General features: G+C 52.5%; 10 protein-coding genes across 10 annotated transcripts; 6 read left to right on the forward strand and 4 right to left on the reverse strand.

Annotated features, from left to right (window-relative positions):
• Positions 1-88: 88 nt before the first annotated feature.
• On the forward strand, positions 89-640 carry CWC21 (RNA-splicing factor; the record flags this gene model as incomplete). Its single annotated transcript, XM_051726376.1, has 1 exon — positions 89-640. One exon carries the CDS (start codon positions 89-91, stop codon positions 638-640), a length of 552 nt encoding a protein of 183 aa, XP_051593558.1.
• A 1,023-nt stretch (positions 641-1,663) lies between these two features.
• Positions 1,664-3,400, forward strand: J4E82_000053 (uncharacterized protein; the record flags this gene model as incomplete). The annotated part of the gene is made up of 2 exons (XM_051726377.1): positions 1,664-2,108; positions 2,271-3,400. 2 exons carry the CDS (start codon positions 1,664-1,666, stop codon positions 3,398-3,400), a joined length of 1,575 nt encoding a protein of 524 aa, XP_051593559.1.
• A 1,123-nt stretch (positions 3,401-4,523) lies between these two features.
• Positions 4,524-5,564, forward strand: J4E82_000054 (uncharacterized protein; the record flags this gene model as incomplete). Its single annotated transcript, XM_051726378.1, has 2 exons — positions 4,524-4,688; positions 5,091-5,564. 2 exons carry the CDS (start codon positions 4,524-4,526, stop codon positions 5,562-5,564), a joined length of 639 nt encoding a protein of 212 aa, XP_051593560.1.
• Positions 5,565-5,998: 434 nt separating this feature from the next.
• J4E82_000055 (uncharacterized protein) lies at positions 5,999-8,492 on the reverse strand (the record flags this gene model as incomplete). Its single annotated transcript, XM_051726379.1, has 3 exons — positions 5,999-8,073; positions 8,125-8,294; positions 8,350-8,492. 3 exons carry the CDS (start codon positions 8,490-8,492, stop codon positions 5,999-6,001), a joined length of 2,388 nt encoding a protein of 795 aa, XP_051593561.1.
• Positions 8,493-8,801: 309 nt separating this feature from the next.
• On the reverse strand, positions 8,802-11,585 carry J4E82_000056 (uncharacterized protein; the record flags this gene model as incomplete). The annotated part of the gene is made up of 1 exon (XM_051726380.1): positions 8,802-11,585. The coding sequence occupies one exon, from the start codon at positions 11,583-11,585 to the stop codon at positions 8,802-8,804; it is 2,784 nt and encodes a 927-aa protein (XP_051593562.1).
• Positions 11,586-12,433: 848 nt separating this feature from the next.
• On the forward strand, positions 12,434-15,672 carry J4E82_000057 (uncharacterized protein; the record flags this gene model as incomplete). The annotated part of the gene is made up of 5 exons (XM_051726381.1): positions 12,434-13,442; positions 13,869-14,607; positions 14,655-14,811; positions 14,878-15,210; positions 15,280-15,672. 5 exons carry the CDS (start codon positions 12,434-12,436, stop codon positions 15,670-15,672), a joined length of 2,631 nt encoding a protein of 876 aa, XP_051593563.1.
• Positions 15,673-15,786: 114 nt separating this feature from the next.
• On the reverse strand, positions 15,787-16,832 carry J4E82_000058 (uncharacterized protein; the record flags this gene model as incomplete). Its single annotated transcript, XM_051726382.1, has 3 exons — positions 15,787-16,149; positions 16,214-16,598; positions 16,663-16,832. 3 exons carry the CDS (start codon positions 16,830-16,832, stop codon positions 15,787-15,789), a joined length of 918 nt encoding a protein of 305 aa, XP_051593564.1.
• Positions 16,833-17,330: 498 nt separating this feature from the next.
• Positions 17,331-18,245, forward strand: J4E82_000059 (uncharacterized protein; the record flags this gene model as incomplete). Its single annotated transcript, XM_051726383.1, has 2 exons — positions 17,331-17,580; positions 17,632-18,245. 2 exons carry the CDS (start codon positions 17,331-17,333, stop codon positions 18,243-18,245), a joined length of 864 nt encoding a protein of 287 aa, XP_051593565.1.
• A 656-nt stretch (positions 18,246-18,901) lies between these two features.
• J4E82_000060 (uncharacterized protein) lies at positions 18,902-23,421 on the forward strand (the record flags this gene model as incomplete). Its single annotated transcript, XM_051726384.1, has 5 exons — positions 18,902-18,932; positions 18,991-19,266; positions 19,316-19,528; positions 19,576-23,333; positions 23,389-23,421. The coding sequence occupies 5 exons, from the start codon at positions 18,902-18,904 to the stop codon at positions 23,419-23,421; spliced, it is 4,311 nt and encodes a 1,436-aa protein (XP_051593566.1).
• Positions 23,422-23,836: 415 nt separating this feature from the next.
• On the reverse strand, positions 23,837-24,999 carry J4E82_000061 (uncharacterized protein; the record flags this gene model as incomplete). Its single annotated transcript, XM_051726385.1, has 3 exons — positions 23,837-24,031; positions 24,081-24,915; positions 24,974-24,999. 3 exons carry the CDS (start codon positions 24,997-24,999, stop codon positions 23,837-23,839), a joined length of 1,056 nt encoding a protein of 351 aa, XP_051593567.1.
• Between the last annotated feature and the right edge of the window lie 270 nt (positions 25,000-25,269).

Here is a 25,269-nt window from a genome sequence, read left to right on the forward strand (position 1 = left end):
CAAACCAGCCCTGATCCATCATCACTCTCGCGCCAGCCACACTCGCCCCAACCCAACACTCACCTTCACCCTCTACTCACCACACATCATGGCCGACAACGTAGGTCTCACTACACCTAGGGGTAGCGGTACCTCGGGTTACGTCCAGAAGAACCGATCCCTCCTTCGACAACGCGACAAAGTTCAGCCGTACCCCAAGGACTGGGAATCAGCCAAACACCGCCCCCGACAACCAGACGCCGAGATCCTCGAACACGAAGCAAAGCGCGACATCGAAGTCAAGGTCCTTGAGCTGCGCGACAAGCTTGAAGATGAGGGCGTTGACGAAGACGAAATTGATGACCAGTGTGAAGGCTTGCGTCGCAAGCTAGATCAAGAGCGCAAAGACGGCAAAGATCTTGGTCCAAACGCGAGGCGCTTGAAGTCGCACCAAGTTCACGACCTTGCCAAAGCGAAAGCGGAGGAGAGCGAGAGGCTGCGGAAGGCACTGGGCATTAGTGCAGACTATGAAGAAGGAAGTCACTGGAGGAAGCAAGAGGAGAGGATGCGCGATAGTCTAGCCAAGAGGGAGGCCGAAGACGAGGAGAGGACTGCCAAAGCCAAGGAAGCTAGGCGCTACGACGAGGGCGACTCCGACTGAGGTCCTGCGGGTTGGCTATCTGGTGTGATGAACAATCTGATACCCACAACTGCCACTGTGCGTCGCCTCTAGAAACGTAAGATGATGCCCGTAGCGGCCAACACTCATACACTCGTCTTTTGCGTATCTACGACAAGGCTCGAGTACCAAAGACAAAAAGTGCCCATCACTGATGCGGGAGCTTCAGGCACAGGCAGGTCAGCTTTGTCTTCTAGCGCTTAGTCTGTCCCTAGACTGACTTGGACAGACCATTCTTTAAACGAGCCTCCTGACTTTTGGTTCTAATGCAGGAACCCTTTACACCATGCCAACTGACTTGACTTGACTATCTTCGTGACCATCTCACTCCACTGATGCGCACCCAGGATGATGAGCGGCCTAAGAGCTAGTTCTGCAATGGCGGGCTACAGATCTCCACTTCGATGCAGTTGCCGGTACCTGGCGGACCGTCAAGAGAAAGAAAGCGTGATGCACCATGCGCAAGGTGCCTCATTATGGTTTCGTCTTCATCATACCTCGCTCGCTTTATGATGGTATACCGACATCTCATACAATGCATGCATATCGCCAGTTACTACAGCTGAGTGAGGGGCTTTGCCATCTGCAACGCACTGGTCAGGTTGGCATTTCTTATCGGCTTAGATGCTTACCCCGGGCGGTCCAGGTATTAGCCCACGTGGGCCACCTGAATGGCCAGTTTTTGACGGAGACGCCAAGCCCTCACCACGACTGGGGTCATGCCGTGCAACTTGGCTCTCAGACGTCGCACGCCGTCTTTTCAATTAACGCGAACGACAAGGCTTTTGGAATGCCTCCTCGTCACAGATGTGGGCGTCGCATACTCTGAACCTCCACGGGAAGCGGTAGCGTACCGCATGCGATAGCCTTCACCCTCAATTGGTCCATTCTTCAACACCACTGTTCCGGTATCGTGGACGTATAAACCAGGTCTCTCCGCATTTGCGGGCTAGTTGTTGCTCCCCGTAGCACCACCACTGCACCTTACGTACTCCGACTGTCACCATGGTCCGGCCTATTGCTGTCATTCGGGAAACATGGAACATCTACACGCCTGTCGAGCGCAGGAACATCGCCATGTACATCGCTGGCATAATGATGTACAAGTTCGGACTCGAGGCTTTCAACGGATCTGTTATTGCGCTCGCGACCAATCGATACGATGATCTTGGCGAGAGGACGCATACTTCCATCACATTCCAGCGTGTCGGTGTGTTGACGGGACTTAATCAGGCCTTTCAGTGTGTCGGTTCAATTCTAATCGCGCCACTTATCAAAAGATATCCAACCAAGAACGTTCTGGCTTGCGCGATGCTGATATTCGCCCTCATGAGCAGTCTTCTACTGATCCTGGATGCTGCAACTGGCGGCAAATTCGCGCCGCGCGGATGGCCGGAGGATGACTTTAGTTACTACGGTGACTACAACACGGACGCCATGATACCTATCTGTAAGTCTGTGCTTTCAGTTTACCTAAGGATCTTATTTTCAGGTTCTTCCCTCCTTGCTGTCTGCCGTCTGAGCCTGTTGCCCAAGAGGGCATCTAGACAAGCAGTGCTTTATATGTGCTTCCAAGGTTGCTGACAGTCACCAGATTGCGTCTGCGGTATAGTTTATGGCATGGTTGAATTGATCCGACGAGTTATTCCTCGAGATTTAGTTGGCGGCCACATTCAGAAGCTCCGACGAATGGACTCTCTCGTCCACATCTTCTACGAGATTAGCGGTACTGCTGGTGCATTCTGCACAGCACTTGCGCTCATTCCTCGCTTCGGCAACAACTTCAGCTTCATCATCACTCCCATCTTCTTCGCCGCCGCATCGATACTCTGGTACTTCATCCAAGAAGCTAGCATGCCGAAGGAGAATACATCTTCGACCTCAGAGAGCCAACCCGCTTACGTCAAAGCCGTGATAAACGGCTTCTACCTTTTCTTCGAGTCGATCGGAACTGGTGCTAAGATCATCTTCACACATCGCAAGTTTATCTGGCTGTTGCCTGGATATGCCGTTGCACTCTACGCGCACCGATATCTCGAGAACGCGATCGCCCCTGCAGTAGCACGACGCTACTTTGGCAACTCGGCCTGGTCACAGATTATAGTGGGAGGTTCAAACTTTGGCGAACTTCTGGGAGCCTTGTTCGTGTTCATGTTCACCAACTTGGTACACACTCCGATACCATGGCTGCGGCTAGACGCACTGGCTTTGCTGATAGTTTGGTACCTGCCGTACTGGAACCCCCCAAAGGACGATGTCGCCCAAGCTTGGATCGTAGCAGCCACATTCCTCCCCATCAGTTTTGGGTGGGCTGCCGGAGACGTATCGCTGGCCGCATACATCCAGGCATCGCTAGCACGCATCGAATCGAAGACACAAAACGTATCCGCACTCGGAGCCGTCATGGCGTTCCTATATAGCACATACATTGTCACTTACGCAATCGCTTCCGTTTCCCTCGGTACATACATCGACCGCGTTTCGGATCGCCACAATGACCAGATTCACGGGGCTATACTGAATGTAGGCGCCGTACAGTTTACCATAATCTGCGTACTGGTCATGACAAGCACATTTGTCCCAAAGGGCGCCTTTTCACTCAACCCAGAAATGCTGAACGAGGAAGACTTGGACACTGATCTAGAGGATGAGGATTTGGAGTATGTGCCTGGAGTTCATGCCAAAGGCAAACAAAGCTATGAAAGCCACGAGATGGTCAGTAGAGCGAACAGCGCAGAGTAGCGCTAAGTTGCGATGATGTAGATGCACTTTCTAGCAAATGTAACTTTCTATACACGAGAACGAAACGTCCATTCAACCGCATTCCATGATGCGAAAAGTTGATACCGATATTCACACAGGCAGGTACCTTGATGTCCAATCAGATAAGATTAGCATCTCCCCGCGGGGTAGCGTCCTGGACTGATAAGAATTAAGGTTACTTCGCCGCACAACCTCGATCATCATGATCTGTCGGTAAACGAGTGCATCGGAGGCCGGCAAAAGCCGAGACAGCATTTGCCATGGTGAACCTCCGACACGTGTCTTCCTCTTCAGCCCTCATTGATCCCCCGGCTTCATATGTAAGATGGCGGCTGTTTCATGGACGACTCCGGATGTAGAAGGTGACCTCCACGATGCTCCGTCGCGGCACTATGGAGTAGCTTCCGCAGCGGAAGCTCGAGCCTGCCATAGAAGGCATGTCACTTGATAACCCTCTTGAGCAGTAAGAGTGGCAACTAAGCACTCGGCGCTCCAGGTTTGAGACAGGGGCGCACCAGCATGCGTCAACACGCCAAGCCCATGTGCTCACGGGGCGAGGTTTGGTTGGCTCGACTACGCCTTCACGCACCTCCAAGTCAGCAACAACACCACGTCTCTGGGTTGCGCCAAGCAAAAGCTTCGCTCACAATCACTCGCGCTGCGGACGCCATTTGCTTTTAACGGCGCCGTGCAAGCATGAGCGGAATCTGTTCCAGATCGCGCGTCTACTACGCCTTCCTGCGACTGCTGCTCTCGACCCATGGATGAGGCCGAACTCGACGGCTTACGCACAAGCTCTCTATCCGCCTGCGACACGGCTGCGCGTGCGCAACTCAGCTAATCAAGCTCAAGGTCCCCAGAGTCTTGGACCCGTCAGTTCCTTACTTTCGCCCTGGTTTTTGTTGGCGTCGTGCTCACTACTTGGTCGTTGTTCTTGTCGCGTCTTGTGCGTGGTAGCCCAGTCTGACATATTCAGCCCGCGTTGGGCATACGTACCCTGGTGCACTACCGCTGCTACTATCACTGTTCCTACGACTGCCTTTTGAGAACTACTGGGTAGCACATACATCGCAAAGAGTCTGGTGTTGAGGTTCGATGAACGATGCAGCCATATCCACAGCCCAATGGACCATCCAATAACGACAGGAATGAGGGCCGGGGGCCGCTGAGTAGAACATGGCCACAGCTGTTCAAGAAGAGGAGGAGATATAGTCCGGTTAGAGAGAGCGCCCAGCAGCAGCAGCAGCAGCAGCAACAACAGCAACAGGTGCAACACCCACAACAGATGCAGACACAACCACCGCAAATGCAACCACAACAGCAGCCAGTACAGTTGCCGATACATCCTATCCGCCCCTTGAAATCACCATCAGTAGCAACACAATCAATCACATCACCAACAGTATCTTCGATAAGGTCTCCATCAATAGCGACAGACAATGCGAGTACGATTTCCTCAATATCACATGCATCATCAGCACCGCCACCAAACAAGGTCGCCATCGCGAGAAGAAGCAGCAGCATCATTCCGGCCGACAGCAATGGTATGCTTCTTTTTCATCTCTGTCGTCATGTCTCGTGACCAATCCGTCCTAATGAAGCTTTGAATAAACGGACATAGATAGCACACTAACTCATGACAGGAGCCGGAGGTGTAACAACCCCCCAGGCAGACCTTCTAGCCTCGAAATCAAACTACGAGCTTATCTCTTCTGGCCAACACCTAGAGATGGGTCTGCACTTTAGCACCGCCATGGCCACAGGCGTAATGATGAAGCGCGCCACCCACCGCGCTGCAGAACAAGCGCGCCGTGACAGGATGAAGAACGCCATGGTGGACCTTGCGGAATTTCTCCTCGATGGTGAAGTTACTTTTGGCAGTGGCACTACGTGTTTTGTTGTCATGCGAGGGAAAGATGGTGCGGACGGCAGCGAAAAAACCTCGGCAGACGATGCCAGTAATGGGAAAAGTGGGAAAGGTGTGCCGCCTGGGGATTCTGTGCCGGGAGAGAAGAAGACGGTCAACAAAGCGAGGTTGATTGAAATGGCGCTCGAGAAGATGAAGGCACAGGAAAAAGAGATTGAGATGTTGAGGAAGGAGATCGAGGATCTGAGGACAGAAGACAAGATGGATGTGTCGTAGTCATACTTGGAAATGGAGCGTGTGTATTTGTCGTCACAGAAGACGCTTTTAGGGACGGGGAGCTGGGCTTGAGCATTTCATCTTGAGATATCCATCATATACGGCGTTCACATTTTCGGCATTAGTCTCCGGCATACAGCTTGACTAGCATAGGCACAAAACACTTGCTGAACACATGGCAGAGTTTGCTGTGAAATCATCTACTACATCCGACGTTGTTGCAATGTACCCGTTGTGGCGTTAGACTAAGTGGAGTTGTACCTGGAGCTTGCGACCGTTGAAACTCGTTCACCTTGCAAGTCTATCCGACGATCCCAAGCCTCCGCGGACGATTTGATGGAAACGCCACTTGTTCGCTCTTACATCATGGTACGATGAGCGAACGAGAAGGGAATGTAAAAGTCTGTGTTATCAGTATCACATCTAGACATGTGCTAAGCTAGCAACGCGAAGAGGAGGTACGTCTTCTTCGCATAATCCGCTGCAGTCTTCCTCAGCCTGTTCACTGCGGCTTCATCCAGATCCGCTAGGTTTGTCTTCTTAGCAAGCGATGCGAACCTGTCATCGTCCTCGCCCGCGTTACTGACGAAGCGCTGGATATACAGAAGATCGAACAGTAGCTGCTTGACTCTCTGCTCCTTTGCCTCAATGTGGTTCGACGTTGATACGGTGAGTTTCGGTTTCTCAGTCTCATCTGTCGTTGTAGAATTTTCGTCTTCCTTCTTTTCCTCGCTCGTATCCTCATCAGGAGAACTCTGCTCTTTCGCATATACGTCAATGGCGTCAAGATGCTCTTGAACTGTTTCGACTATTTTGTCGGCCACCCCACTTCTCAATACCTGAACACTACCAGGTGCCCAAAGATCGCTGCCAAGGGCCCCCATATTCTTGTTCAGCGTGCGCAAAAATCTAAACGCGCTAGGTGACGGCTGGCTTGGTAGTGGTGGATGTCCTTCCCACAGGATATGGCTGTTCGTTCTGACTTTGAGAGAACCTAAAAGCGACGCCTTGTAAGCCTCTACAGTGGGCTGGGTTACACACAAAGCCAGCGTAGTATGCAGAGGCTGAAGACTTTCAGAAGTGAACGGCGATGCGAGCGGTGTTGCCTTATCCTGGAGTCTTAAACGTGGTATCCGATCGCCGATTTCTCTAACCACGCGAAGCATAAATGCCGCCTTTTGGGTTGATTGTTCGCCATCGGATTTCTTGACGATAGCGTTGAAGCTCTGACTCAGGTTCTGCATAGCTTCGCTCAAAGCTTCCTGTGTAGCTTCTTCAAGCAACTTCGGATCGTCGTCACTAAGTAGCGCTTGTTTCGAATCTCCAAGCTCATCGTCGGATTCATCGTCGACGTCATCTGCGAAGGTATCGTCCCATCGTGCTTCTTTCATGCTCTTGACAATGCCCTTGACTTCCAGGACAGACTCCATCCACTTGTCAAAAGCGGACGTCACACCAGTAACAGACTCGTCACGCCCTTGATAGGTGTTGAGTATGGTAGATTTGAAGATTTGCGCACCATTGCTCAAATCTGATGCTTTGGTGGTCGTGTCCCAGAGTGAAAGCGCCACGGCTTTGTCTGACGAGGACACTGCGTCCAGCTGATTCGAAAGCTCGGCAACGACATCCTGTAGCCCATTCGTACGGGATCGCACTATAGTCTCCAACTTGTCATTCATCGTGTCTCGTAAATCATCGAGAACGTTGGCTGACTTAACACCCGCCATTCGCGAACCAGACAGTATCCAAGTCTCAATCAACTCTTGTCTCAAGTCCGCAACCTCTTTGAGCCGTTCTTCTTGCTCTAATGCTTTCTGTATACCTTTGAGGAAAGCAGCGATGACGTCCTTGGACCAGCGGTGCAAAATGCGCTCTGCTTCCGGCCGCTGCAGCTCGTCGTGTCGCGGCCATGGCGTGTAGTTCCGAGCCTCATCGCCTAGCCATCGATCGTGTACGTCCAGATTCAGCTCGTATAGACCGCGAATGTCGGGGTCTTGTATCAGCGGGTGCGCCTTCAGCTTGCTCAAAGCTTCTGCTAAGCGTCGCGGAAAGATGGTTTGTGTATCGAGACATGTCTGTATACAAAGCTTGAGCGCACTAATGCCATGCTTCGCAAGTTCATCGCCCCCAGCCCTAAGCTCGCTGTTCATCTTCTCCAGCCGCATCTTATGAAAGTGGTGTAATACATCGGTCGGCGTAGAGCTCGTCGCAAGCGCATACGCACACATGCTTTCCACCAGGCTCGCCGTCTCGCCTTGTGTGCTCGACAGGCGCTTGTCAATCCTTCTAAGAAGCTTTCTCCGTACCGACAGCAGTCTCTCCCACAGCTGACCAACAATGGGCGCCTTGTGGCTGGGCTGACTGAGCAGCGACTTGTGGAGTAGTCTCGAGATGACCAGGACTTTTGCAATGAGCAGATATGATCCTCCTGTTTTCATGAGGCGCGTCATGACCACCGGCGCATTGCGCATGACTGAGAGCTGGGATGCGAAAGTATAGCGCTCCGCATCTATTGCCCGTCAACCCACAATCTCTTCCCAATGCATTTGTGTAGACTGACCGCGACTTCGTGTATGGGTATCCATCTTGCCCGCATTGTTCGTCATCTTGTCCAGCCTTCGCGAGTTGCAACTCTGCCCTACTCTTGAAAGCCTACTTTCGACCTGCTCCATGCGCACTTCCATGTCGATGATCGTTTCGGCCGTGTCGAGGAGACTGCGATAACTCGCCCTGTATTCCCGTCAGCCTCTTGGTGCTCCTCCCGTATTTGTCTGGTGCCTCCTACCCAACGAGGGACCGCAGCTTCTCCCGATTCTCGTCGGCATTGTTGCGGAGCTGCTGTTCGAGCTTGTGGACTACGGGTATGGGATATTGGAACGCGTCTTCCCATGACTCGAAGGTTCGTGGGTCTGGCGCGTCGGTCGCCATCGCGGTTATGCTCGAGGAATCGCGTATTGGCGTCGTGTTGCTACACGTAGAGGTACACGACGATGCTACGTTTCCCCACCAATCGCACGCTTAGTCATCGCACCTGCCTATCGTTGACTTGTCATCTTGAGCAGGCATGCGCTCTTTGGCAGTATCATGTAGTCTCAGAAAAAGGGGTTCAAAGTGAATGCGTGTGTACAGCAATCGTTGTTAGTGGTGTTGAAACCAGAAATGTCTATCTCTATCTCAAAGCATGGTATCACAGGTTAAGCTCAACAACTCCGACCTTCCAAACTCCTATCAAATGAATCATTCCACTTCCGTAATATCATCGCTCTCGCCAGCAGCGTTTCTTCTCCTTAGCTCGCGTTCCACTGCCCTCAACATGATCTGCGCATCGTCAAGCGTCAATTCCTCCCCACCCCTCATACTCGCCAGCAGCTCCGCAAACTCTGGGTCATCAGGCTCAATGATTTCGACCCTTCTGTTCTTTGTCTTCGGCTTCGGTGGCGGCAAAGGCATGAAGGCTCTCTTAGTGCTGCCAAATTTAGCAATCATTTCTTCAAATTCGCCTTGTGGAGTGCTTTGGCTGGTGACTGCTCCTCCAGCGCCGATACGCCAGACGTCTCCTTTCTCTTCACTTTGTTCGTCGTCAATCTTGATAGCAGTGCGTATGACGACGTTGAAGTCACCGCCGCCTCCGACGTCGAGATAACCAAGCACACCTGAGTATATGCCTCGTCTTGCGCCGTCTTCTACATCCTGAAGAATCTCGCAAGACCGCTTCTTGGGTGCGCCAGTCATGCTACCTGGGGGCAGACTTTCGACGAACGCATCGAATCCTAGGTAAGGAACGGATTGCTTGGCGGGCTTCTTGGAAGCGTATTCTACAGGATCTTCCCAATCTTCTGGAGTGGTGGGTTTGTAGATCCCGCTAGGCACTGCATCGACGACTGAGACCAGTTGCCAGAGCGTTTCGTATTCTTCAACTTCCATGAGCTGGCTTACTCTGACGTTTTCGGAGCCATATACGCCATGAAGCTGGTGGCGAGTAAGATCTACAATCATGAGATTTTCTGCGCGTTCCTTTGAGGATGAGAGGATAGCATGGGCCATCTCAGCAGTCACGCCAGGTTTCTTTTGAACTGTTCCCTTTATTGGTCGACACTGTGCAGTTTGCGACCGGTCCCAGCTTATGTATCGTTCTGGTGAGGAGCAGAGTATGTGTACGTTGTGCATCCTCATGTAGGCGCTGAAAGGCGCAGGGTTTTGGCCGGTCAAGCGCTTGTAGAGATTCCAGGAGTGTTCATTGTCCTCTGCGTGAGAGATTTTGCAGGCTGTTGGCTTGCGAGCACGGATTTCGTTGCGATGCGTGAGGCACAACTCGTAACTCTGACCGTCTGCTATTGCATCCTGGCAAGCACTGACCTTCTTGCAGTACTCGGTTTCGCCAACAGTGAGCTGAACACATGAGTCGATGTATTGGTGCATTGTGCCGTGAGCCTCAAAAGGGTCCGCCTGTCTCATTGCTGCAGAGTTTGGAGTAGTTTCACGCGACTTGAAACCTGCGTGTTCATACAGTCTCTCCGTTGTGTCAATAACCCAGTCTTGGTCGAATGGTCCGCGGATACTCTGGACATAGATCTTCTTGAACTGATGGTCAAACACGATACTTCGCGTTATATAAGCGAAGCAAATGTCCGGATACGAAGCTTCTTCGTGACCATGAACATCGATTGTCTCTAAGCCGGCCTCGTAAGACGCATAGCCCATAAGACCTCCCCAGAAAGGAGCCCATGTTGAGCCTTTTGGCGGTGTTGAAGGCTGAAGGCTCTTCATGACCTCCCTCACATAGGGCCATGGGTCAGACACAGTCCAATCGGTATGTACCTGACCTTTGCCGTCTCGGAGTTCCATCCTTCGGGTGCCTGCGTAATAATGTAGACGTAGAGTTTCCTCGGGAATAACGACACCTATGATGCTGTACCGACCCGTCCCCACAGCCATAGGCACCAGATTCGACTGTAACCCTGACTCCAACACTATAGCTTCGCCTCTTGTCAATTCGAACAACTCACAAGCGTCCGCTACTGTAAGTCTTCCGCTTCCAGTAGTTGCGCAATGTACGGTGCTCGGTGGCAAGTCTGGTAATGACTGTCCGTCTCCGTGTGCGATGAGCGAAGCAAGCTCAAATGGCGTTATTGTGTCGCTATCGAGTTTTGCGACGAAGTCTGTGTAAGAACGCTTGCTCTGTTTCCTGGCGTCGTAAACGCCCAGCTCTCGTCGGAAATCATCAGCAGTCATTGGCGAAGATGGCAAGTTTGGCATCAAACCATGCTTGGGAACGTTCCGGAACATACGTTTCCGGTTCCAGGATTGGGCGTCTTCCCACCAATTCCGAATGATGCGCTTGCCCTCGTCATTTGTGCAGATTGACTCTGGGTGGAACTGGACACCCCAGAATGGCTTCTGTATATGTTTGACGCCCATGAGCACGGCGCCATTAAGATCACTGTCAAAGTCCCATGCCAGCGGCTCCAGTTGGGGACAGGTTTCCGTAGGCTCCCAGAGTTGTGCAGGATACCGTACAGCGCGCTTGTTTTGGATGGGATGATCGAGTTTGACTTGCAAAGAATGATACTGGGTTGCCAGAAGGCTCTCCACACCTCGGAAGATGGATTGGCTCTTGTGTAGGATAGCCGTGATGATACCATGCTTTGGCTCGTTGAGTCTTTCGATATCAGCCCCAAATGCAAGGCAAAGCGATTGAAAGCCGAGACATATGCCAAGCACAGGGACAATCTGTTCGTCTCGCAGTCTCCAAAGTTCTTTCATCAAACCAACATCCTCGTCGCATTTAGCCCAACCAGGTCCTGGCCCAGCAATGATGCCATCGAAGCCCTTCAGATAGTCGGTAAATGCTGAATAGTCCCCGGAAGCTGATGGTTTTGCGAGAACAGGGTCGTCGATAAAGATCTTGACGACTTCTGCGTCTACATTCTGTTCGACCAGCGCGACTATATTGTTGGAAAACGAGTCATATGCGTCCAGACAGAGTATCCTTGGGCGCTGAGTCAGAATTGCGGGCGCCATCGCTCGATTGTTTATACGGAGGCCGGAACAGTTGGTCACTTTTGGGCGATGCCAGAATGTAGTTCGATTTACAGCCTTGTAGAAGCCTGGAAACAGCGTCTGAGCGACTGTTTGGTGTTTTATCGTGGTCGATGAAAAGTCTAAGGAAATGTCGATAGGGCTGAAATCTTATCCCGTGATAAGTCCGGCGGTTCGCCGGCGCGCGTTGCGGAGCCGCGGAAGAGGGCTTCTGTCCGGATCAAATCTGAGTAGGCAAATGGTAGAGGGGCGGTGTGAGAGATGAATGAAGATGATCGTGTCACGCAGTGCAAAATAGCGATCTTATGCCAGGACGCCACTTGGTTAGGTTCAAGTGGCTCCGAATGCAGGGTCCAACGGAAGCGGCCGCTTAGCTTCTCGACGCTTTCGAGGTGTGCATGTCCTCAAAAAGGAATGACAACCCTTCGCTAATGCTGTTTCACCTGGCAGATCGGACTCTTGCCACCTCCTTAAAACCCCCCGCCTTATATTCCAGAAGTCGGAGACGCGTTACACTAGTATGCGACACGCGACACAGCTGCGAAGCCGAACCCTCGCAACATCGTACATTTTCTTGAAAGTGTGTCTGCAGGTTGATACTGAAATGCAACTTGGTATAAGCTTAAACAGTTTCAATTCATGTCTCGAACACGACACAGGTGAAGCGTATCCCTCTGGCAATAAGGCGTTTGGATATGGTCACACCTCGGCATACTAGAGCGGGCAACGCGCATGGGCCCATGTCGTCATGTCGAAATTCTAGCTATCTTTGCATCTGCAACAAGCAAGAACATCATTGTCATTAGAGAAGCGCAAGCTCTACGCACGCCATGTCCTGGCTCAAGCGGCGAGCAGGTCCATTGATAGTTCTCGGAACCTCAGCCGTTGGGGGCGCCGTGTACCGCTTCACCAGATCCGCAGACCGATCCGACGCATCGCTGAACCCGCATGATTTCACGCCGTACACGCTCGTAGACAAGCAACCCGTCTCTTCCACCAGCGCAATCTTCACATTGCGCAACAGCAATGGCGTATCGGACACAGAGAGCGTAAAGGAGGTGTGGAAGCGAAGCGTCTGGAGCGTTCAGATTAAGCAACCACAATTACAGATTGCACGTGCATACACACCGCTGCCCCCTACGCCTCCCGATCAAAAGCATGGCGAGAACGAGCCGGAAGACATGAGGTTGCTCATACGGCAGGAACAGGGCGGCGAGGTTTCGACCTACCTGCACCGCCTACCCGAACAGTCCACGGTCGAATTGCGAGGACCGAATACCGAACTCAAGCTTCCCCGCGACATCATAGAGGTTGTCTTTCTGGCAGGCGGAACTGGCATAGCACCCGCAATGCAGGTTGCGCAGGCGCTGGCAAGAAGGACTGGAAGTCGGATGCACATACTATGGGCGAACAGACGCCGTGAAGAATGCGAAGGTGGCATCAGCGACGATAGAAGCACAACGTCCGCGCGGGGCAGAGTAGGCTGGTGGAAGAGCTTCTTCGGTTCCGGCGAGCCTGTTGCGCAACCACCGCTTGCAGACGACTCACCCGCTGCACCCAAGGGCGTCATAGTAAAGGAACTGGATGCGCTCAAGGAGCAGAGCGGAGTCGCCACAAAAGGCTTGACTGTCAACTACTATGTTGATGAAGAGAACTCGTTCCCAAGCCCGAGTGAGATCGAGAAGAGAATACAAAGGCAACCGGAGGAGAAAGGCTCTAGATTGATCATAGTGTCAGGGCCAGATGGCTTCATCGAACATTGGGCAGGCAAGAAGCTCTGGGCCAACGGCAGAGAGGTGCAGGGCCCACTGGGAGGCCAACTAGGGCGCATGCACTTAGGTGAGTGGAAGGTGATCAAATTGTAAGACAATGCATGTTGATCAGCGATACCCATCTCTGCTATTCTTCAGGCTTCACGTCTTCGTTGGTTAATCTTAGTATACTGTTGGTGTACTCCGCGGATCTATAGCGTGATCCTTGACCTGTTCGTTCTTTGAGTCGGTAATCGCTCGTAAACGTTCTTCCACGTCCAGCCCAGGGATAGCGCAGCCATACTTGCCTAAATAGCGGCTAGACAACATGCAACGCCCCATGGAGCAATTCCGCGCGCTGAATAATTTCATGGTTTACACTTTCTTTTGATCCTTATCAGATCTTGCTTCATCGCTCCCAGCGTTTTTAGATTATCTCTGCATCTGTTCGCTTCGTTTGCCTTGTGTTCTTGTTTTCATACATCATCTGCTAGCAAGATGGACGCTGATACAGATGCCGAACTCGCCACTACCCTCTCACAACCAATCAGCAACAAGGATCCCAACTCGCGACCAGACTGCTTCACATCCACGTTCCAAGAATGCATGTTTATCGTCTCGGTGACGATGGCTGTGGCCATGACGAGCTTTTTAACCGGCTCCATCACCGTCATGAGTTCCTTCGCAGGTCGAGATTTAGGCATGACGAACGCGGAAATCACATGGATGAATGCTGCGACGTCTCTTACAGCAGGTTCTCTCCTCCTCTTCTTCGGCAGCATAGCGGATCTTTTCGGTCGCAAGTCCATGTTCATCGGCTCGCTATTCTTCTTCTCCGTCTTCTGCCTCGGCGCCGGCTTCTCACAGTCTGGCATGACTCTCGACATACTTTGTGGCGTCCTAGGTATCTTTTCCGCTTCCTCTGTGCCCCCGGCTCAAGGCATGCTTGGCGCCATCTATGAGAGACCTAGTCGGAGGAAGAACAGAGCATTTGGGTGTTTTAGTGCAGGAAACCCCATGGGCTTTGTGTTTGGAACTATTCTGTCTGGACTATTCACCCAGGTCTTTAGCTGGAGGGCTGGTTTCTTCCTGTTAGCTATAGTATACTTTGTGACAAGTATCGTTGCGGCTTTTACTGTACCAAGGGATACGCAGCCGAAGCAGACGCTGGACAAGGAGACGTTGAAGAAGCTTGATTTGCCGGGTACTGCGTTGACTATCTTTGGGATCGGCATGTTTTGTGCGGCTTTGAGGTATGTTTTCGAACTAGTTGAGGAGTTACTTCGCTGACGTTGGCCAGTTTGGGAGGCGATGCGCCGAACGGGTGGAAGACGCCTTATGTTCTTGTCCTACTGATTCTAGGCATCATGCTAATTGCGGCTTTCATAGTGTGGGAGATCAAGTACCCATATGCTATGATCGATATGAAGATCTGGTACGACAGGGGTTTTTCTCTCGTAAGTACTGTCCTTCTCTCCTGACTCCCATGTCCCGGCAAGTTACTAACATATATACTAAATCAGCTCCTCGCAATCCTCTCATGCGGGTTTCTTGGGTTCCCGGTTCTATCCTTCTGGATCGCACTCTACTTCCAAACAGAGTTGAACTACAACGCACTTATGACCGGCGTACACATGCTACCCATGGTCGTTGTAGGCCTCACCGCTAATGCCGTCGCTGCCCTAATCCAACACAAAGTTTCCAACAAACTGCTCGTAGGCATCGGTGCCGCCGCACTAACCATATCCTTTACTCTGGCTGCTGTACAGAGGTACGGGGACTCATATTGGGCTTTCTCTTTCCCTGCGCTATGTTTGTGTGTGATCGGGGTGGACTTCCAGTTCATCGTCGCTAATGTATGTCTAATGGCCCATTCCGACTCGGCTTCCGCCACCTTTTTTATTGTTCGTACTGATTACGCGTAGATGTACGTCCTCTCCTCGATGCCTACCAACAAGCAGTCTATCGCAGGTTCGCTCTTCCAGACTTTGACTCGTCTGTGTACAGCCATCGCATATGGTATCGCGACTGCCATATTTGACGCTGTGCAAAGAAATCCTGCTACCTCTGGTTATTATGGCAACAATACTGTCGAGCCATTTGCAGCAGTGTTTTGGTTTGCGGCTGCTGTTTCTGTACCCGGTTTGCTTCTGGTGCCTTTCTTGAGAATTGGTACCCAGGGTCACAAAGGGGATACTGGACGGGTGAAAGTTGGTGGTGCAGAGAGGGGTTTGAGTGGGGACGATGGACATGTCGTTGCTGCAGTAAGTGAAAAGCATGGGCAGAGTGATGTAGAAGTGAGAGGGGGTGGGGTCTAAGGTTCCAATAATATGAACAGCTTGATTGTCTCAATATTTAGACTTGTTTGAAGGCTTTTTACTTGTGTGACTTGTGGCCTCGTGATGGTATTACTAGGCCGATCACATCTTCTTCTATTTATCAGGGTTGTAGTACTTCCGCCAGTTATGTTCCTCCTTGAATCCGAGAACATCTCTGATCTTGCGGTTACTCAGTGGCGCCTCCCACTCGTCCATCTCCCGTGTAATGGGTGTATTCGGGGCGTACTGCTCCAGGAACTGTTTCGTCGGGAACGTAGCGGTAATAGTGTCATTTGTCGCGTTGAAGACCTGGAAGCCTAATCCGTCTTTCGATACACACAAGTCGCATATCTGGCCCAAATCACGAGCATCAATGTACGCCCAGGCATTCCTCTTGCGAACCTCCGGGGACTTGATGTACTTTGGAAAGTCACGCTCATACTCGTGAGGCTCAATGACGTTACCAATGCGGAGCGCCTGTATATGGGTGTACGGAATTAATAGATGTCTCATACGCAGTTTGTACATGGAGATGACTTACATAGATGTCGGCGTCGAAGCGGCGTGCAAACCCGCGAGCTACGCGCTCACCACAGAGTTTTGAGATGGCATATGTGTCCATGGGATTTACGTCCATATCTTCGGTTAGAGGGAAAGCGGCATAGTCGAGATCTCCTTGGCCAAAGCAAACTTCGTATGTTGTCTCACTGCTGGCGATGATAATCTTCTTAACACCGAGTTTGCATGCTGCTTCGATGACGTTGTATGTTGACCTGACGTTGCCAGCGTAGCACTCATTGTCAGGTACAAGCATGTTTCGTGCATAGGCGGCAAAGTGAATGACTGCGTCGGGTGGACCAGGTACATGAGGGCCTTCATAGCCGGCAAAGTTGAAGTGGGTTGTGAGCGCATTGAAGACTTGGCCGCTGCAGAGGTGAAGACAAAAAGTCAGTGTATGTCACATAAACATTTTGTACAGTCACAACTTACCTGTCCGTAAGGTCAGTCTTGAGAGTAAAAACACCAGCGTCCGGGTCAGGAAAATCGGTTAGATCACAGTTGAGGATGGAATGCCCCTTCTTGATGAGTTCCGGGATGACATGGCGTCCGGCTTTTCCTGAGCCACCGGTGAAGACGATGCGCTTTCCAGAGGGGGCCATTGTGGAGAAGCTGGAAAGTTGAGGAACGTTCTTATATCTTCGTAGACTAACGATGGAGTTGTTAGTATTAGCATCGGCATGGGGTAATTGCGGGGTCGCTCTTACCGGCTGTAAACCAATTGATTATCTGGTAGGCGCTCTATAGAATCTGGGGAAAGGGGATTGGATGTTCATACACGCTGGGCCTCAGCAGAGGAAACTCGATCTTTATAGGCGTCATTATGCAAGTCAGGGTCGATAGTCCCACCGGAACATCTCAATGCGAACATGGGCGTGGCGAGGACGGTAGCATACAGCGGGAAGTACAGATTGAGATAGTCGCTAAACCTACGTCACGATCGATACCCCGGCATATGGGAATCGGGAGGGACCCACCCATGCACCATCCATTTCTTTTCCCGTGGTACGACTAGCGCACGAAAACACCGAATCCTCCGCAATTGGCATCTCACCACCTAGCATATCCTTACCTATGGTCGCATATCCCTATCCACACAGATGACCAGCGGTCTGATGCGGCGCTTTTCGACATCTGCCCGCACGCAACTTCTGACTTGCCCAGCACGATCGCTCACTGTGCCCCGGCTGCTGGGGCTCAAGCAGTACAAGAGGAACATCACAGCCGTAGGCGCGAAGCAAGCATCCGTGTCCAGGCACTGGTTTACTAGCTCGTCGCCATGCAAACACCCCGAGCCCGATGAGCGCGGGAAGGAGCGACTGAACGAGCGCAACTTGAAACTCGGAAACAGTAAGTTGGTCCTCTGTCGAGCAGCGCATCAGGCCACTGACACGACCACAGCCATACGGGTGCTCCACGACCGCCTGCCCACGCTCCTCATATCGCCCTTGCCGCAAGACATCCTCTCCCCGCACATCAGCCTCCACCTATTTCCCTCGACGCATCCTCATCTACCCACCGTGAGCGGAAGGTTCGCATACGCAGCTGCACTGTGGACAGCACCAGTCGCATGGGGCCAGGTACCAGTACTCGGCAATGTGAAGCTCGAGATATTATCTGAGCGCATGGTCAAGAACGGCGCCTCGTCAGCGAGCAACGTACGCAACGAGAAGCTTATAGTCCGATGGCAGACATGCAAATCGGAGAAGAAGGACAACGGCCAAGTCAGCGACGTTGTTGAAAAGATTACGAGCATCGTCGCAGGATCGAAACGACCCCACCAGGAGTTTACTGGGCTCTTCAAGTTTGAATTCGACGAAGAGGGGCGCATCTTGAATCACATCATCGAGCATACAGAAGAGGGCCAGCATTGGGACAGGACAGCGAAGGTCATCAGTGTCACTGACTGGCTGCTGGGGCGGGCGTGGGGCAGACGTGAGGAAGTCAGCCCTAGTCTGGCATTTGCTAGATGTTGGAGGGAGAAGAACAGCCGGGGTCGTGGTGAGCGGCGATGAAGATCTTGTTGTTCCACCCTTGGACTTTCACCACTCTTGTACAAGACATGTAATCACGAAGTAATGCCATTTGGATAATGTACAAAATGAATACAATAACAACGACAACAAACACGATGACACAACAGCATCGACTTCAGATGCGTATCCGCCATACTGATGACGACGTGGGTCAAAAAGCGCATCGGAAGATATTCAGAGGGGGCCATTGGCTGGTGGCATTCTGCAGATGCGGAGGCCGGCCATGTGCAGGCCACTGACTGGGTGTTGGGACATGCATGAGACAGCGTGGCTGATGCGCACAAGATTGACAGCTGCCGTGCTCCGCCCAATAAACAGCCATGAGCATCGACCCAGCACTAGGCCAGGTAGCTTCCGCCTAGTAGCGACGACGAGGATCAAGCTTCCGGCGCATCTCCCACACTCCAACAACATCAATACCCCCATCGCCTCTCCCTCCTTCCTCACCGGGCCATCTTCCCTCCTCGAAGAGGTTTTTTCGCGTCTAGCCGCCCACCGCTAGTTGTGCGACTTTCCCGTGCCCGGCCGCCCAAAGCTTCCCCGCTCCATTACACGACAGCGCCGGGAGCTTCAGCCTCATACACCCAGGCAGAAGCCCTATACCCACGAGTGCCGCCCGTTGCGCCCACACAGCCATGGCGGACCTCTCGCAAAGCGGCGAATTGAGTATGTGGTCACTTGTCTTGACAGACACCCGCCTCGAACCCCAGCTAATGCGGCGCAGACCAGCCCGTTCTCAACCTGACGCCCGAGGAGAAGCGCGTCTTCCAGTATCTCTTCCAGCAAGCCGACACGGAGAAGCTGGGCGTCATAACAGGCGAGATTGCCGTCAAGTTCTTCGAGCGCACCAAGTTGGCACCAGCCGTCCTGGGTGAGATATGGCAGATTGCAGACACAGAGAACCGCGGTCTCTTGACCATGGCCGGCTTCTGCCAGGTCCTGCGTCTCATCGGACACTACCAGGCTGGCCGCGATCCCTCCCCAGAGCTGGCTTTCAGACGTATGTTCTCGACGCTTTCCGCCATGACTTTGCGCTGACGCTCATCTAGCCGCGCCCCTGCCCAAGTTCGAGGGCTTGAACATCCCATCGGCAGCCCCTTCTGTTCCTGCACCTCCTAGCTTCTCCCCACAACCCACTGGTTCCATACAACCTCAGATGAGCGGCAACGGCCCCATCCGAGTACCTCCGCTAGTACCTGCCAAGGCTGCTGAATACGCAGGCCTGTTCGAGAAGTCTGGTGCCGTCAATGGCGTGCTCTCTGGTATGTCTTCCGACGACTTGTTAGCACACCTCTCTAACATATACCAGGTGAAAATGCAAAGGAGATTTTCGAAAAAGCGCGGTTACCCAATGAAGTCCTCGGCCGCATCTGGAATCTTTCCGACACCGAGCAGCGCGGCGCTCTCAATGTGACCGAGTTCATCATCGCCATGCACATGCTAGCCTCGTACCGAACAGGCAACATGAAGGCACTTCCGACTGCGCTACCCCCAGGCTTGTACGAAGCCGCCTCGCGACGAGGGCAACTCGCACCTCCCCCAGGACGTCCAGACCAATCAATGTCCATTCCACGCCAGTTCAGCGGCCAGCAAAACGTGCCACGGCAATCGAGTCCCCTTGGAAGGACGCCTTTTGGAGCACCAGCTCCACCACCTCAACCGACTGGCAGCGATTGGCTGATCAGCCCACAAGAGAAGGCTTCATACGACAACCTCTTCAAGACCGTCGACACCATGGGCCGTGGCTTCATTACTGGAGACCAGGCAGTGCGCTTCTTCAGTGACTCCGGGCTACCCGAAGATGTCCTTGCGGGAATATGGGACCTTGCAGACATTAATTCAGAGGGTCAACTATCCAAGGACGAGTTCGCGGTCGCAATGTATCTGATCCGTCAACAACGGAAAGGAGACCAGCTGCCAGCGACACTACCACCTAGTTTGATTCCTCCAAGCCTACGGACCGCCGCCAACCAAGCAGTACCAGTCGCTGCGCCCCAACCTGCACCACCCGTTCCTCGTGCTGCCAAATCAGCTGCAGAAGATCTCTTTGGCCTTGACGCCTTCACAGCACCGGCTCCTGCTCCTCAGCAACCGCAGTCGACAGGTGGCTCTGCTACGTTCAGCAAACCCTTCGAGGCCGACCCATTTGGAAGCAAGCCGACTTCGCCTACTTCACCTCACCCATTCCAGCCTCAACCGAGGAACCCTGCCTCTACGTTCAAGCCCTTCATGCCTAGCTCGTCGTTTGGTCAAACTCTTACCGCGCATTCTACGGGACAATCGGGTGCTTCTGGCCTGCCACAACACTCTACGCCATCCGCAATGGACGATTTGTTGGGCGGAGAGGATGTTGCTGAAATTAACAAGAAACTAACGCAAGACTCAACCGACTTAGCCAATATGTCGAACCAGATGACCACTCTGCGAAACCAGATGCAGGAGGTTCAGAACAAGAAGACCGCAACCGAGGGCGATCTGAACAGTGTCAATACCCAGAAGCGCGACCTCGAGCTCCGCCTATCGCAGTTCAAGACCCAGTATGACCAGGAGGTCAAGGCTGTCAAGGCATTGGAGGACCGACTGGCTAGCTCCCGTAACGAGACCCGGAAGTTGCAACAAGACCTTGCTATGATCGAGGGATCCTACCAGGATCTCCAGAACCAGCACCGACAAGTGGGAGGTCAACTTGAGGCTGACCAACGCGAGAACAACAACTTGAAGGAGCGTATCCGTCAGCTCAACGCTGAGATCGGACAGCTCCGACCTCAGCTTGACAAGATGAGGAACGATGCTCGCCAGCAGAAGGGTATGGTGGCAATCAACAAGAAGCAGCTTGCTACCAACGAGGGAGAACGCGACAAGATTAAGAATGAGATGAGCGACTTGACCAAGTCTCAGGAGGAGGGCACTCGTAGTCCCCAAGCCCAGACACCCGCCGTTGTCAGCCCTGCGGCTTCCACGACCAGTCAAAGCACGAACCCGTTCTTCCGCAAGTCCCCACAGCCTGCTGAGAACACCATGTCGCCGTCTGGCTTTGCCCGTGAAGGACCCCACAAAGACTTTGACAGCGTGTTCGGTAGCTTCGGCACACCCCAAAGCAGTGCACCTCCTGTGTCCTTCCGTCCCGAGAACCAGAGCCAAGGTCCTAGCTTCTCTGTCCCATCCGGCCAGTCGGTACAATCTTCGGAAGGACCTGGTGTTCCCACACCTTCTACATCGCCTCCTCTGTCGTCTTACCAGGAGTCTCCGCGTGGTGCAGACCCACCAGCTCCTCCGGAGTCGCGCCAGTTCGGCTCTTCATTCTTGCCTCTAAGAGAGGGTGGCCAACGATCCGACTCTTTCAGCTCCTCTGTACGCGGGACTGCTCCTGCTAGCAGATATGGTGCCACTGGCAATGAGACACCTACGATCTCACAGGCCTCACCTGCTAGTACTCCTATAGCTGAGAAGCCCGCCGTAGAGCGCTCTGAGACAAACAGGACCGAAACCGACAACTTCAACCCTTCCTTGTTCAACAGAAACTTCTCAGCCTCCCCTGTGGCCAGCGTCACCAGTGACACTCAGCGCTCAACCAGAGCTGAGGATCGCAAGGACACCTTCACGAACTTCGGAGCACCCTCTGCTGGTGTTGGGCAAGACATCCCTGGAGCCTTCCCTCGAGACGGCGCTACGCCTCTCCAGCAGAACCAGACTGGAGAGAGCAGTTTGAGTGGTCCAAACAGGAACAACAACCGTGCCGACCCCTTTGGCAGCACCTCCAATGAACAGCCCCGTGGAGGTAAGGATGATTTCGACGCGGCTTTCGCTGGCTTCGGTCCTAACCGTCAGAACACTGCCACCGCATCTACTACGAGCGCAACTGCGGACAACTCCAACAAGTTCAACAAGGAGTTCCCGCCGATTGAGGATCTTGCTCACGATGATGATAGCGACAGCAACGATGAGCGGGGCTTTGACGACAACTTTACATCCGCGTCGCCCAATCAGAAGCGTACTAGCACCGGACAAGAGCAGCGTCCTCAGCAACAGCAGCGACCGGGTACTGCGTCGAGCGATGAGCTCTACAGAGCCCCACCACCGACTACTCGCCTGGACTCCAACATTGGTGGCTTGCCCTCCCCTAGCGCGCAAAAATCACCACCTACCTACGAGTCCAGTGTGAACCAAACCAGAAGTGGATCGAACCAATTCCCTCCCGAGTTCGGCGGCCTGCTGCCCTCTCGCGAAGACCCTACATCGCCAAGCTCGCCTGATACAGCGCAGGGCCCCGAGAAGTCGTACAATCCCCCCGGTGGTCACGGAGCTGCTCTCTTTGGTGGCCCGTCCAAATCTGCGACAACATCGCCCCCTCCTCTAGACACTCCATCGTCGACCGTACCATCCGATCAATACCATTCTGCTCTGTCGTACGGTGCCAATGACAACAACAACAACAACAACAACAACAAGGGTCCCTCGCCGTCTACTAACGCGCCCCAACTTGGCAAGTCTGCCTTCAATGATGACTTCGACGCCGGATTCGATGACCTAGCGGATGCCAAGGAAGACGACAGGGCTGATGAGGACTTCATGTTCTCTTCGCAGCACCGTGAAGGTCTTGACGAATTCAACCCCGTGTTCGACTCACCAGCTGCCTCCAAGTCCAACACCATGGCTTCGCAGCAGACCCCGACCGGCAAGCCGCGCGGCGATGACAGCTTCAGCGACTTCGAGCACTTGTCGCAGACTTTTGGAGGACAACCTCAGCAGCCTCAGCCCGCTGCCTCTTCTCAGGACTGGGACGCCATCTTCTCCAACCTCGAGTCGTCACAGACCGACAAGGGCTCGCACTCACAGCAAGCATCCACTGACTTTGGCAAGTCTGTCTTTGACACCCTCGACAATGAAGAGGCGGCCGCTTCTTCATCCAAATCGCATCAACTGTCTCCTCAGATGCCATCGCTTGGCCGTGCAATCAGCACTGGAACCGAGCATGACGACCCCATTCTCAAGAAGCTGACCGGCATGGGCTATGATCGCAACGATGCCTTGTCTGCGCTCGAGAAGTACGACTACGACATCAACAAGGTAAGCGGTGTAACTATTCTCTCAGATAAAGAAGCTAAACTAACATATTTGACAGGCCGCTGACCACCTGGCCTCTGGCGGAAACTAAATATCTTTGTCGCTGTCATCCAGATCAACCGTTCACGTACCACGGATCGCTCTTTTGTATGAGTAAATATGTTTAGCATGGCTTGTCACACAAACTTCATACCCTTGAGCGTTTACTCTCTCATTTTCCACCACCGCTGCGACGCACGCCCTTTCCTTTGTTCCGTTACTTTTCTTGTACTAAGCTTACACCTTGAGACGGCGGCTTTGGTCAGTCTTCGTGCTGGCTAGTAGTAGTGTGGATTTGGTCTGAGCGATGCTTTGCGCATAATGTTCGTAACTAATCTAATTGTTTGCTTGTGATGATCAACTTGACTTTTGCGTTACTGCGTCTTGATTGTCTCTACTTTGTGGGTGAACCAGAATGTTTGTTCGCATAGCACATGTATTGTTGACATGATAGCAGGCAGTCACGCCTAATTCTCATACCCGTAACTGAATCCGTTGAGGGCACTATCCTTATCCCAACGCCTTTTCAGAGCTTTGCGAACTCGTTTTTCGAGTAAGTGGTCTTCTACTACTTCATCCGCGTTATTTGCTTCGTTTGCGGCTGTAGGCAGTGCAAGGATATAGTGGGATGCGGGATCCGCGACGGTATCTCCTCCCTTTTCCTTTTCCATGTTGTTAGTGAGGAGAGAACGAGAAAGTAACACAATTTACCTTGAGCCACTCCTCCTTGGTCATGTAGAAGAAATCAGCCTTGTGAGACATCTTTGAATTTGAAGAGCAATAACTTGTTAGATTCCTCTGTGGGATTTGCAAACTTGTCCTGTCCCGTCCATCCAAGTTTTCATGGAGAACCTGGATCGCATGTCCCTTGTGCAGTAACTCGTATACGGGCCATCTGAGTAACTCGAGGATATTGAGCATGATGCGCTCGGCTCCAACTGAATACCAGAATTTGGTGTTGTGATATGGTGTAAAAGACGTGGTGAGATTGACGTGTATGTCCATCTTGCGCCGCTTTTCAGGGATGAGTTGTAGAGCTTGTAGGTGAGTTGCGACACTGGCAAAGTTTACGTCACGGGGATCCTCGAAATCGAGCGTAAGGTCAAGGCGCCGGATATGCTCGTAGGGCTTTATACCTAGGGCCAACGGGTCGAAGGTCAGAAATGGATATAAGAACTCCTCCGAGGTAAGTGCAAAACGATTCAAAGCATAGTAAGCTTCCGCTAGCTCTTTTACTACATCGGTTCCAAAGTATGCTGGGTCCATAGCCCAGGATCTGGGTTGAATTTGACAACTTTCGCCAAACATGGATAAACTTTCGAGATCTTCGGATTGCCCAGGCTCGAAGAAGCCAATTTGAATGATGCCATGGATGTCAAAAGCGTACTCAAGCTGGGCTGACGGTCCCACGATGTAAGTGTAGATCATGTTTCGGAGCTCTCTAGGCAACACGGCGTGGAGTTCGTTGGCCAGCTTGCGGCATCTTCTCCTTCCTGCAATTGCTGCCTCAATTGCTATTTTTCGCTCTTGATTAGAGCCGATATATCTGTATATAGCTGATCGTTAGCAACAACGGCAATGTAAACAAAAGATCTGAACCTCACTCATTTCTCCTGACTATCTCCTCCATGTATGCAGATGTGGTCAAATCACGAGGTGGATCGATGCAATCGACAAGAGAATTTCGTTCCTCGATGGTTGTATCAACGCCAATCAGATTATTGTAGATGGGAAAGAAAGGAAGCAACCTTGTCCGCAGCACAATGCCCCGCTCTCGCAGCAGCCTAGGATGCCAAGTCCAATCATCTCGGACGAGAACTTGGCGATACTGCATCGCATATGTCGAGCTTTATCACATAGGGCAGAATTTAAAGCCAGATGAAGCGTAACGGAGAAATTA

The sequence above is a fragment of the Alternaria postmessia genome (assembly GCF_024291825.1).
Source record: "Alternaria postmessia strain BMP 2775 chromosome Unknown scaffold_1, whole genome shotgun sequence".
Lineage (NCBI taxonomy): Eukaryota > Fungi > Ascomycota > Dothideomycetes > Pleosporales > Pleosporaceae > Alternaria > Alternaria postmessia.